Source organism: Passer domesticus, chromosome 2, assembly GCF_036417665.1.
Source record: "Passer domesticus isolate bPasDom1 chromosome 2, bPasDom1.hap1, whole genome shotgun sequence".
NCBI classification, from domain to species: domain Eukaryota; kingdom Metazoa; phylum Chordata; class Aves; order Passeriformes; family Passeridae; genus Passer; species Passer domesticus.
The window spans coordinates 65,836,388-65,849,549 of NC_087475.1; the positions used below are offsets into that span (position 1 = coordinate 65,836,388).

At 39.3% G+C, this 13,162-nt stretch overlaps 1 protein-coding gene across 2 annotated transcripts; it reads right to left on the reverse strand.

Moving 5' to 3' along the window:
* Positions 1 to 3,807: 3,807 nt before the first annotated feature.
* On the reverse strand, positions 3,808 to 13,152 carry NHLRC3 (NHL repeat containing 3). 2 transcript variants are annotated; one of them, XM_064408937.1, is made up of 7 exons: positions 12,999 to 13,152; positions 11,832 to 11,981; positions 10,812 to 10,959; positions 10,127 to 10,327; positions 8,897 to 8,988; positions 6,921 to 7,033; positions 3,808 to 6,444 (listed from the first exon to the last, which is right to left on the reverse strand). In XM_064408937.1, the coding sequence occupies exons 1-7, from the start codon at positions 13,044 to 13,046 to the stop codon at positions 6,216 to 6,218; spliced, it is 981 nt and encodes a 326-aa protein (XP_064265007.1). In that variant the 5' UTR covers positions 13,047 to 13,152; the 3' UTR covers positions 3,808 to 6,215. The 2 variants fall into 2 exon arrangements, with proteins under 2 accessions (XP_064265007.1, XP_064265008.1); XM_064408938.1 differs by lacking the exon at positions 12,999 to 13,152 and adding an exon at positions 12,382 to 12,519.
* Between the last annotated feature and the right edge of the window lie 10 nt (positions 13,153 to 13,162).

The following is a 13,162-nucleotide window of genomic DNA, read 5'->3' on the forward strand; positions in this document are numbered from 1 at the left end:
TTCCTAGTCCTGTTCACATTCTCTTTGTTTCCTGACTGCTGCTGAGTTTGGAAGCTGATATTTTAATATAATCATCTTTTATGAGCTGGAATAATTTCCTGAATGGCAGTATATATTAATGCTATCACAGTGTATAAAATTGGACTTCTTTTTACTAATTGTACCTGATTTTATATTTATCAGTGTTATATTTCTTTTGCTATTTTATTGCCCATTCAATCTCATGATATTGTGCAACTCTTTGCAGCTTTTGTCTTTACTCTCAAGCCTGAGTTGCTTAGTGTTGTTAGTAAATTCTGTCCCTGGCTCTCCAAATTAATTTCCAGAACATTTATCAATACATTGACCAGCACAGAACCAGTATTTAACTTCATTTATAATATTTTAATTAGTCTTCCACAATTAGCCCTTCTTTTTCATTTCACACAATTGGACACTTGGCATGAGACGTTGCTAAAAGCCCTTTTAAGATTTAAGCAAACTTTATTAGCCAGATCATCCTGACATACATGCTTAGAGATTCTTCCAAAGACTTATAATAAATTTCATGGTTATATATCCAATAGAGTACTCTTCCATTATGGTTTATGTCAATTGGCAAGGTACAGCCATCAATTCTTTTGAACCTCCGCAGAAATCTCACACACAAGTGTGGTGGGGATTTTTTTGTTGTTGTTGTTGTTTGTTTGTGTGTGTGGTGGATTTTTTCTTTCTTTGAACCATATTTGCCATTTTTTCTCTCCTGTGATACTAATGCAGTTCTAAGCACAATTACTATTTCAGAAATCTCCTAAAAATACTTAATGACTGTAATGAACTGACCACCTGCTAGTAACTTATCAGATTGTTTCAATTAGACATTTACTGACACTTAAATTCAGCCAGACCTTCTGATTAAGACTCTGTCAAAAATGTTAGCAGCATGAAAATTTTGCTAAGCACTTCAACAGCAAAGAGTGATAATAAACTCTGTATCCATTCTGGTCTATTCTTACACCTTTACACCTTGACCATGTAGTCACCCAAACTCTCTGACAACTGTCAGAGACAGTATTGTACTGAGAGTTAGTAGCAGGAATAAATTCAGCCTCATCAAATTGTGTGGGGGATAGCATTACTCCTGTACAGCACACAGATAGGTTTAGTGCTGGCAATCTAATATCCAGACTTCCTGTAGCACAGTAAACATTCTTCTGCATTTGTTTGTTTTTATTAAAAAGTGCTACAAAACCATTTTGAAATTAAAGCCTTATCAGTTTGCCATTGCAAGTCAAGTTTTCCAATCTATACGGTTTAGATAAGGAGCAGAGGAAGAGATGACTCAGTCATCATCTGTAAATGACTCCATGAGTAATAAGAAAAAACCAAAAAAACCGCCATATTAAATCTCTTAGCTACCTAGAAACAGAACACAGGGTGTTGAAGACAAATTAATCCAGATTAAATATAAAGCCTCCTCTTCATAATGTTTATTGACTGCTAGGAAGAATTTAAGTATACAGACTCTTCAAGAGATTAAAGAGATTTCTCAAGTCTTAATTTGTTTGTAAGAGATCCCTCCACAGCTGAAACTGAATCACCAGGCTTATTCCTGCTGTAACTGGGCAGTATTATTCACCTCTGTTTTGCAGATCCAGTTGCACAATTACATGCGTTTTCCTCAGACTTGAAACATGTGATACTATGATAAAGAATGTCTATTCAATATCTCATTCGTATCAATGTTACCTTGACTTTAATGCAGTAACAAATCATCCTGTGTGCATCAGTTCATATCCTCCTACTTTAAAATTTCATATAAGCAACACGAATTTAATGTTTTATGAACACTGAAAGACTGAATGATTCAACTATATTGAATCATTTACCTGAAGAAAAGCCTGTGTTCTAACCATTTTTATGGCAACTACTGGAAAATACAATTTTTGCAGACACAATCTCCCAAAGGAGTGGAATAAAATAGCAATACAAAACTGAGCAAGATTTTTTTTAAACAAAGGCTGAGAAAGGAGAGGTAGAATAAAATTGGTGAATGAGATAAAGTAAGTTTAACTCTAATCTCAGAGTCACCTCTGTAGGGAAACATACTGGCATCACTCTTGTGGTATAATTATTCTGCTGCAGTTATACAGTTAACAGTTATACTGTTATAAATAACTATGTTTCCAAAGCAACGTATCACTATTAATTCAATTGAAACCAAGGATGTAAGGACTACAAGAATCAATTCACAATATCCAGTTGCCTCTGGACACTTAATTACTGATTTTTTTTCCCATAGGAAAACCATGGAAATAAAAGATGGACATAAATCCAGTAATAATGGGGCAAAATTACCATGATTCTATGATCAGCTTATGCTTAAAGCAGTCTATTTTGAAAAGAGAAAGGAAGTCTGGAGCAATTCATTATCTTTGTTGGCTTACTGAAAACGTTCAGGAAGCACCAGCTGTAGGTCTGTCCCCACACAGAGCCCCCCAAGCATCAGCAGGGGTTTGGTGCCCTCTCGCGTTGGGTACAGGCAATTCGAGTGACTGCAAACACACTTGTGCCTGATGGATCTGGCTGATGGATCACCTGAGAAGGCTTCTCGGGATACAAATTGTTAAGAAAGTAAGTGCTAACTGAGATAAGTGACTACTGAATGCTTCAAAAAGGTTAATAACCTCTGTAAGGCGGAGAACTTACCACAGAGACAGTGAACTCCCAGCAATGAACATACTTTTGTACCCTCCCCTTCAGCTTTTATTGAGGTGCTCAGCCTCACTGACCTGGTCTTGCATAGCACAAACCTGACTCAGGCTTTTTCTGTTTTGGCTAAATATTGTTAATAAATTTCTGACTGAGAACACACACACAAAAAAAGGCTGTTGAGCATCACAAAACAATCCTGAATAATGGGGCACTGTCACAGGTTCCCCAATGAAGTTGTGGATACCCCATCTCTGGAAGTGCTCAAGCTGTGGTTGGATGATCTGAGCACCCTGATGTAGTGCAAAGTTCCCTGCCTATGGCAGAGGGTTAGAACCACATGACCTTGAAGGTCTTTTCCAGCCCAAATCATTCTATGGTTCTGTGCAGAGAGAGGACTATGTGATCTGGTCTTCATTTCCTGGAAACACAACCAGTTAACAACCTGGGTACTTATCAAAAAAAAAGGCCTGAAAAACTGGAGACATTAAAATAGAGGGTATTTTTATTTCCATTAGTTGAATACTCCAGTGATTACTGTTCACACCTAAAAGCTGGCACTGATTACCTAAAATTAGATTTCTGGAAAATTTTTTGCAATCACCTTAGGTTTCTCTCTTATCTAGTTAACACTGCAGTATGTTACTTTATTTCTTGTGCAAGTATTTCTAATCCATAGAGAATCCTTCTTGGTCTTCTAAAAACTAGACAGACTGCTCAGTAAATCTTTTCTGAAAATACAACCTGATTTGGTATAAGAAGTGTTTTGTTAGTTACTTTTTAATTTCCCTATTTATTCGCATCATAAGGGTATACAGTTTAATTTTTTTTTAACTTGGCACTTATGTAACTCATCATTCCATTTTACTAATTACTCAGAAGGAAACATATGAGAGATATTTACGTCTCTGTGTTGATACATAAATTAGAATGCAAAAGAGATTGGCCACAGAAATAGTGATGTATAAAGATAACATGTAATTTTAGATTACATTTAAATGTTGGTATCAGAAATTATTAAATACCTTATTTAAGTGCTGAAGGCCCTGTATTTAGAAGAGTAATCCATTACAATGGAATTTATTTATATTAGTACAGAAATAAAACACCCAAGAGTTTAATAATGCAAAACTCTCAATTTATTTTATCAAGTTCTCCTGCTATGCATTTCTTCAGAAATCAATTTCAAGGTGACACATAAGAAAACATTCAGAGAATTAGCAAGTTAGTGCACAAAATCATTTTCTCAGTCTGGTCATAGACACAGAGATAAAATAGAGTCTAAGCATCTCATAATTATTAATAATAAGCATCCCTTGTCCCCTGCCATCACAGATACCCAAATACCTAGCGGCAAGGCACATTTTGGCACATTGGCCTATTTCAGTAAAGCCACACAAAACTGGATGGATGCTTCCCATTTCTTGGAGGCAAAAGCTCATAGAAAAGAGCTGAGAGCAGATCCATGCAGCAAGCAGAAACTTGTACAATTAAGTTATTTGTCAACATCCAAAAGTGCACTACATTGCTTTACTGAACACAAAATCATGTTCCCAGAGAGCTTGGAGTTCTATTTTCAAATGAATGTGACGAAGGAAAAATAAATAAGGAGAGGATGTAGTGAAGTAAGATGGGTATGCCTGGACCCCCTAAACACCAAGATATGCTCAATTCATGATTTTATAGTAAAATTTTATAAAATAAACCCACCTTGTGTAGACAAGAAATAGCTAAATTGCACACAGAGCAGAGATCCCTGAGCTAGTCAAAAACTAGTTAGAAAAGCCACACAACACACTGTGTGGACATATTCACATAGGTCTAGAGAAAGTACTGCTACTTTTTCAGCAAATAAATATTGCTCACTAGCTCCCATTCAAGACCACACGAGTGATGGACCATATTTGCTAGTATATAACCTTGAAGTTCTGCTTCTAAGGCTTGAGTGAGGGCAGCCCCAGCCCCAGGTGGGATCTGGTCTTATTGTTGTGGATGTAGCCAACAACAAAACTTTCACATTTAGTGCATTAATATCAAATAGTGCTGAAATCAGGCAGTCAGGCTCCACAGCTGAGTGACTTTTGGAGAAAGTATGAATCTGACTTTTCTGAACAGCTTTTCCATCTGCTGACTCACAAGTTTGTGATCATAGGTTGAAACCTACCAAATTAAGTAGCATTTGCTTTTGACAACATTCATTGAAGTCGTATTTCCTATCAGTACAATTCCATTTCCCATATTCCCTTTCTAAGGAAGTAGAAAAAAATGACCTCTCTTAGCTGGTAATTAGCATTAAAATAATCCACACAGTAGAATAAACATGCGGAAACCGCAAAAATGCTTTCATATTTTTCCAAGAGCTAGGAAATACAGCATGTGGATCCAGTTTTACCATGGCAATCAGTTATCCATGGTCTCATTTCTGCCATGCCATCTTCCCCATCCCATTTTTCCCATACCTGGTTCCCTCTATGCTATAAAGTGAACTTAAAATCTTGTAAAGAAAGGAGAACCACTTTGTTCTGGGAATGGAGAGGCAGGATTTTTTAGGACAGAGCTTAGAGACATCTGCTACAATATAGTGTAAGAAACTTAACTCTAACACATTAATGAAGTTGATGAAGCCTGAGTTCTGGAAATAAATTAAAACAGATGCTTTGCTGTTAACTGACAGAGCTTCAATTAAATCAGAAGAAAATCGTATGTCTCCCAGTCCCTACTGCTGATTAAGACTTTCCTAGCAAATTGCAATTTGTTTTCCTTGAGGAACTTACACGACTTGAACCTCAATATGTTCCACTATGAAATCTTATGGAACTGAAAACTCATGCTGATATAAATCAAATAAGGTTAAGAACTAATTTAGTTAAGAATCAGTACTTGGCTGCTGTGCAGATACTTTTAATTTAGTTTGAAGTGTCTAATATCAATTTAGCTCAAGCTTATTACAGACTTTATGGCTTTAGCTAGAGCTGAAAACAGATTTCAATACTTATGTCATTAACCACCTAAGGCCAGTACTGACACCAATATCCAGCAGCATCTAATTTAACATTGTGACACATCCTTATAGTCTCTGTTGGACAGTATCAGCACAGCCATTCAGAAAACAAAGTGAAGAAACATTGAAATTAAATGCTCTTCTCTCAGGAAATAATTTATAAAACTTCTTTCAGACATTTCTAACCATTTAACAACACAGGCTAAGCAGAGCCCCAAGTTGACTCTATACATTTAAGATGAACAGTTGTGTTTGTAAAGTTTTATATAATAAAATTAAAATGCTTATCATTTTACAATTGGAACAAAACTCAAAGCCACCATATCGTTACTTAAACAAGTAACAGCTCAACACCAAGAATTTCTCCAGAACAGCTAGGACAGAGTCTTAGTTCTACAGTTCTGGGAGCACCTGTGCAGTTCTGTGCTTGTCTAAGGAAACACAATCCATAAAGAACTCAAGGAAATGTGGTCATAGGTCTTAAATGTCACACAGCTTGTGCCATAGCAGTTGTGGGAAACCATCAGCTTAAGGGTACATATTTTTGTACTTGCTGGGCTCCAATCTCTGCAACATAGACTGCTCCACTCCTCATGTCTACATCCACAAGGTGTGGTTTGGTTTCATCAGCCAGCTGGATCCTGTGGACTATGGCACAGTCCCCAATGGAGCCGACCGGAGGTGCTGCCAAGATTGCCAACCGGTTGATATTCAGCTGAGCTACAATCAGGTATTTGTAATCGGCAGTAAACCTGGGAAAGATAAACATATTTTTGAACTCCATATGACATCTCATTTTATCACAAACAAAACCTCTTTAACAATCACAGTTCTGAAGGCTATGACTGACAAAATGCAATGTAACATTGGGAATTAAGTTGTAAGCCTTGCTCTTCGTATGGCTGCTCACAGAGACATATTATGCTACAGAAAACTTGATCAACAAAATCTTTCTTCCTGTAAAAGCTGGAACATAGTAAGGTTAATAACATAACAGCTTTAAAGTGAAGCTCCTCATCCTGCAATCAAATCTACATGGCTTGCTATAAAGCCAAGATTTCCCTGTTAAGATGCAACTGTGCAGATCTTCACATATGTTAGGACACCCAGCACCTTATTTCACTGGTTAACTCCTTGTCAGCAGGCATTAAATGTCAACATTTTAATTCACCAGTAAAAGTATGCCGTACTTATGTAATTGTGTGCTTCTAGAACTGTTCAACAATACCTGACAGAATAGGGTCCATCTTCTGAAAAACAGCCATTCCAAGACCCAAGCCATTCTCCCGTGACTTTATCAAAAACTTGGATTCTCTTGTTGTCTCTGTCTGCAACCCATACCTATCAAAAAGAAAAATCATGGCCGTTAACAAAGAGAACAAATTAAATGCATTTGTTTCTTATAAGAGCAAAGTTCCCTGTACTAAAAATGGAAGACTGCACCCTGGAAGAATGCATACCTTCCCATTCAAAACTAAACCAACAGATCTGACTGCCAGATATAAACCAAATCTGACCTACAGTTAACATACACAAATTATTTTATACTACTTTAACAGAGAAATAAGTGCCTTCTCTTCTTTTTTGTTGTGGCTATATGACCTATTTGGTAGGATTTTTATCCCCACAATGAAGACATATTTCCACCTATTAAATTCTGAAGATCTGTCTAGAGGTCTGTCACCTGTATTTTTTTTCCAATGGCAGTCTCATTTAATGATCATGATCTGCAAACACTCCTGACATGCCTAATACTACTACAAATATTTAGCCATTTAAACACTTAGAGCGTGTTTAGCTGGTTTTGTCTAACCAGTTTTGTCTCCTTCGCAGCCTGTGTTAACTGGGCTCACAAACACTGCAAGCTAACAATACCACTAGACAGTTCCAGTGAAGGCATTTTTTGTACAACAATCATTGAAGTTTTAGCTGTTGACAAGTCATCAGTCTGGTAAGTAAACTTCATGACTTTTCTGGGGTATCACCTAAAAGGGAGCAATAAACATAATCTTAGATCTTTCATCATTGTTTTTAAATGAAGCACTATTAAAGCATGCTCTTAGATTTCTTATGAATGAACAATTAATTCTCAGCCTAAACTGATGATCACCACTACGTTGGCAGTAAAATCATAGCTCATCCCAGTCACTGTTTTTGAATGAATAAACTCACGGTTACCCTGCAGCATAAAATGACCACGCTCGTCCTGTTTTTTCTCTGCCAGTTTTGGCAGAGAATTGATTTTTATACACAATTCTGATTCAGACAGCATCAGCAGAATTAGCTACAACCAGTGGTGTTTTAGTGAAGCAATCTTATTTTCCTTGAAACAGATTAAGAAGTGAGTGCATAATTCCTCTCTAGCAGTGGAAGACCAAAAGCCACACTGCAATTAATGCCTGGCAGAAGCAGATTCCTGGAATGCCTTGAGCTGCATGTAAAAGAGAGTGATGTCCACAACCTGACTAGAGCCTCATATCACCTAAAGCTTATTTGGAATTTCAAAATATGAAATTAAAACCCTTTGAAGTATAGTGACTGAGGATAATGGACCTCCACTTTGTCATCTAGCGGGATTGTCTTTGATAAACACACTTGAGTATTCATATGTTTCTTCTATAAACAAGTTTTAGGATCAACTACACAGCCAGCCAGCATGAGAGAGAAAGTAACCACGAAAAACCAAAAAGAGCAGAGCCAATGTTCCTAGCTCTTATCATTCATCCCACACATTCACAGCCCAGTTTTTTGGGTTTTACATCGAAGCACAGATATTTATGGCTGGACTTGATCCTTTGGTATGCACTTTCCCATGGCAGAAGAGCTGCTTAACAAGGTCAGGATGGACCGAGCAGGCTGCTGCTTCTACATGAAGAAAGAGAAGTGCTTTTATTTACTACAGAACACACTTCTCCTGTAGTCTCACAATGGCAACCTGTTACAAACTGCAGGAGGAACACTCTGTTGTTGCATGACATTGACAGTGTAAGTGGCAGGATCCTGGTGTCAGCATTGGAGTCAGCTGCTTCCATAGAACCTACGCTATGAAACTTCAGCTCAGGACTATCACACCGAGAAATGTAACCACATGAAGTGACAAAGATCACAACAGTTTAAACAAAAAAGATACATGTTTTGTTTTGTTCAAATACATATAAACAAGTCAGTTGAAAGATTAAATTAAAAAATGTCCTAATTCTTTACCCGTCCAAAAGCATCCACTGTTACACTGTGAGGAATCTTGAACTGACCAATGCCACTCCCATTTGTTCCAGTCAGCCATATCTCTTTGTAGTCTGAACAGTGAGCACCATGAAACATAAAAGTTTAAAAAATCACAGTGAGAAAACAACAAATAAAACAGTTTTTAAGTCAACTTCTTGCAAAGTTTCTTTGGGTAATTTATAAAAGGTGAGATTTCTAAACTGTTTAAACACAGTACTCCAATACATAAATCTGAGAGGAAACATGAATACTACAGTGACTACTGGATTGTTATTAGTGGTTTCATTATTATGGTTACAAAAATGTAGTCAGTAATACACAAAAGCCATAATCCAAGGTTCCGTTAAACTGAATTTAAAAAAATACAAAAAGGAAAAAAAAGAAGTTTGCTGATTATGCTATTCATTTATTTCCTAAACTGATTTTTAACACTTGTTACCTGGAAGTTTTCACTTTTAACAATTTACCGTTTTGCAAACTAGGTATTAGGAAAGTACCTGCTTTTTGATAGGAAAATGGAGAAACAGTAGCTCCTCCACTTATTCCAGCTGCAGACATGTGCAGACTCTTTAGTTGCTGCCCTAACTGAGGAGTATGAGTGAGCTAATTAGAATCACAGAACAATTTAAGTATAGAAGTCCTCCAGATACTGCCTGGTCCAACCTGCACCTCAAAGCAGGACTAGCCTTGATAAAAAAGCCAACTCTCAAGTTAGATCAAGTTGCCCATAATTCATCAGCTTTTAAGCATCTACAGGAATGGAGGGTGCAAACCATCTTTGGACCACCCTGTCATTCACTGTCTGACCATCCTTACTCTAGGATGTTTTCTCACAAAAATCAAACTGCAATTCAACCCTCTTTAATCTTTTGCTCTGTGTTCCTCATTCTTCACTGTATATCTCAAAAAATACATGCCTCTGTCTTCTCTATAGCCTCCTTTTACTGACTTAAGACAGCAATAAGAATCCCCCTTAGCTTTCTTTCTTGGAGACACTGAACAAAGTCACTCTCTCAGCCTTTTCTCATGAATGACTAGGAGATTTCTCCTGAAGTAGCAAGCAGTAAAACAGGTTCTGATTCAATAAGATCTTCAAGCTAAAGTTAAATGACAGTTCTGCCTAGTACTTGCCTAAAAATATTCCCAAGCCATGTTATTTAAAGTCCAGTTTTCAGTGGTCAACTACTGCAAGAGTTCCTTTTTCCATACCATCTGATAGTTTGAGCAACCTGTTGTTCATTCCTCCGTCTCCATCAACGACATAGATTTCTCCAGTTTCCTCCACAAAGATATCTGCTGGCTGATCAAATTGCAGGGGAATCAAACTCGAACCAGCATTACCAGGTGTGCCCAAGACCTGCATAAGTTTACCCGAAGGGCTATACTGTTTCACTGTGTGTCCATATTTCCCTGAATCAAGGAAAAAAGAAAGTGCAAAAGCATCTTAACAAAACAAAATGTAAGTATTAAAACTGACGGTAAAGATTGAAAATCTGATACTCAAAAGTGATATTAATACATCTAACGTACAAAATTCTATAATGAAGTTATGACAATGGGTTAGTAAATCCACAGGCTATGACACTATTTATCCACTGTATTAGGATCTCTAAACCTAGGTCTAGCAAGGCTAAACTTATGTCTATCAGGATTTTTTCCCAGATACTTCTGGGTGGTAGGGAGGAGTGCTGACCAAGCTCAGCAGCTGTAAGCAGACACACAGCACAACTCATGAAACTTCAGACTATTTTGTGCAGCACCTGAGAAGTTTGTTCATGGCAAGTAAAGCACAAAATGTCTATCTCAGAATTGCTGACAGACTTAAATGAGTTGTTTAAAGCAATACTACATTTTCTTCCCCACTGAATATTTCTCATATCACCACGATGCATACCTGTTCCAACATCTGTGATCCACACTGAACTTCCTGTTGCAGTGTTCCAAACAAAGATACCATGAGGCATTTCAACTGTATCATTCCAGGAGTGAAGAAAATAGCCTTCTTCTGAGAATACAAGTACCTTTGGCACATTATCTCCTCGCTGAAAAGGTAAAAAAAGTTCTAAGGTAAACATATTAAGTAAGTAATCTTACAGTTTAAAATTCCTCTTTGTGAAGTTTTTGCAATGTTTCATGAATTGAAAGAATCTCCTGACATGACTGTCTGCTGGAACTCTTTTTCCAGCTAGAAAAGGAAAAAGAGATACGGGTGTAAATTCAGCATGAGAAACCTTCCAGTCAGTCTAGACTTTGACCTTTATACCACACAGAGTTCAGCTTTCAGAGCAGCCAAGTGCCTGCAGCTATCCTGGTCTTCAGCTTGATCTGTGATTTTGTGTTCCTGCTGAAAAGTGTGCCCAATATAATGGGCATGAGAAACTGCAACAGTGCTTATTAGCTGCATGGCACTCAAGTACTCATACTGTGCTTTACACGACATTCCCACCACATCCCGTGGAGAGAATGTCTTATCCACGGCTAGAGATACTCACATATGGACCTGGGCAGGGGAAATAATTTAACCCAAATTACTCTATCTGGTTGAAAGAGCTCTGTGGTTTTGATTTCATGGGACAAGGCCTCAAAGAATGGAAGATTCAGTTGTCCCAGAATCACATTTTATCTTACAGCTGAGGGAACAAGATGCTGTAACTCAGTTAAGTTGGATCATGCATTCACTGAAATGGAATGCTTCAAAAAAAACCCCACAAACAAATGTTGTGCCAGAACTGTTTTCAAAAACAGATATAGCAGAGACATTTCTGTTTATATTTTCTCTGAGTTTGATACAATAATTATTCATATATATATACATATATAAATGTATGTAAACAAATATACACATACATATCAAAATTTTAACCAGACACTTTAACAAAAACAACACAGAGAGAACTACAGTATTCCCACTCACTTGTCCTACATAGACCAAACCGTGGAGAGAGTCAACAGCAACACAAAATGTTTGGCCAGTGAAGTGTTCTGGAGTTTTAGGCCAGCCTATGTCCAGCTTGTACATCTGTTGCTCTCCCTTCCAAGGAGAGAAGTACTTTGCTTTCAAAACCTGAGAATACAAAATAAATATATAGTAGTGAAATTCCATGAGGGTGGGATCAAAAGAAACAGCAGCTGAAAGTAACTGTGTGCTGAAGCATCATAGATTCATTTACTCAATTTAAATTAACAAGGCAGATAAACAGAAGCAGGCTTGCAGCCAGGGCTTTGGGCTGCAAGTGGGAAAGCTTCAACAATCTGAAGGTCCTTTGAACTGGGGAACTCTGGAATTAGAACGCAAAACACACACCCTGAAATTTCTTACACCAGAGTTGCTGTAATATCTGTAAATCACTTTCCAATACGAGGAAAATAGTACAGAAGGTTCCAAATGCACCAGATTCAGCAGCCACTTCAAGACGTGAAAATAAGAAAAAGTAAATAATACAGGTCAAGAATGAAAACTGCACCTTGGAAATGAAGAAGCGTAAAATGCCAGGAACAGACTCGGGTCAATGTATACATTTTAAACAATAACGGAAAAAAATATCTTCCACCTCCTTGTTCTATTTTTCCAGCAGAAAAGGGGAAGCTGAGCATTGAGACAGAGCACTCAGCACAGAGCTAAGAAGTGACGGGAGACCCTGAAGGCCCAGGGCCACTGACACTTCTGCTCCTGCCCCGCCGGGACCAGCGGACACACGGATAGCACCGAGCTGCGGACACACAGGCCGGGCTATCACGAAGGAAAACCGCGAGCAATGGAGCAAGAGGAACACCTGCCAGTATCGAGCGGGAAGTCAGTCACCCATAAGCTCCATCCTTCCCCTCGCTGGGGCGCAGCCTGGAAGGGGCCGCCCCACGCCGGCACCACCTCGGCGGGGCTGCGAAGCCGCCGAGTGCGGCAGTCCCGGCCCGGAACCCACAAGGCACAAGCGGCGCGGGAGGCACCGGGAGCGGGCGGGTCCCGGGCGCCGCCCGCACCCCCGCCCCGCCGGAACCCGCGCCCGGGGGCCCCGCCGCGCCCTCCCCGCTGCCCACCCGAACCGCAGGCCCTGGCACGAAGCCCCGGGCGGCCGCCGCGCACCTGGGAGCCGCCGAGCAGGGCCAGCAGCGCCAGCAGCGTCCCGGCCATGGCAGCCCCGGCGCCGCCGCCGCTCCCGCCTCCCGGGGGCCGGGCCGGTTGCCATGGCAGCCACGTGGCCACCGCCCCTCCCACGTCGCCCCGGTGGCCGCAGCTCCCCGCGCCGT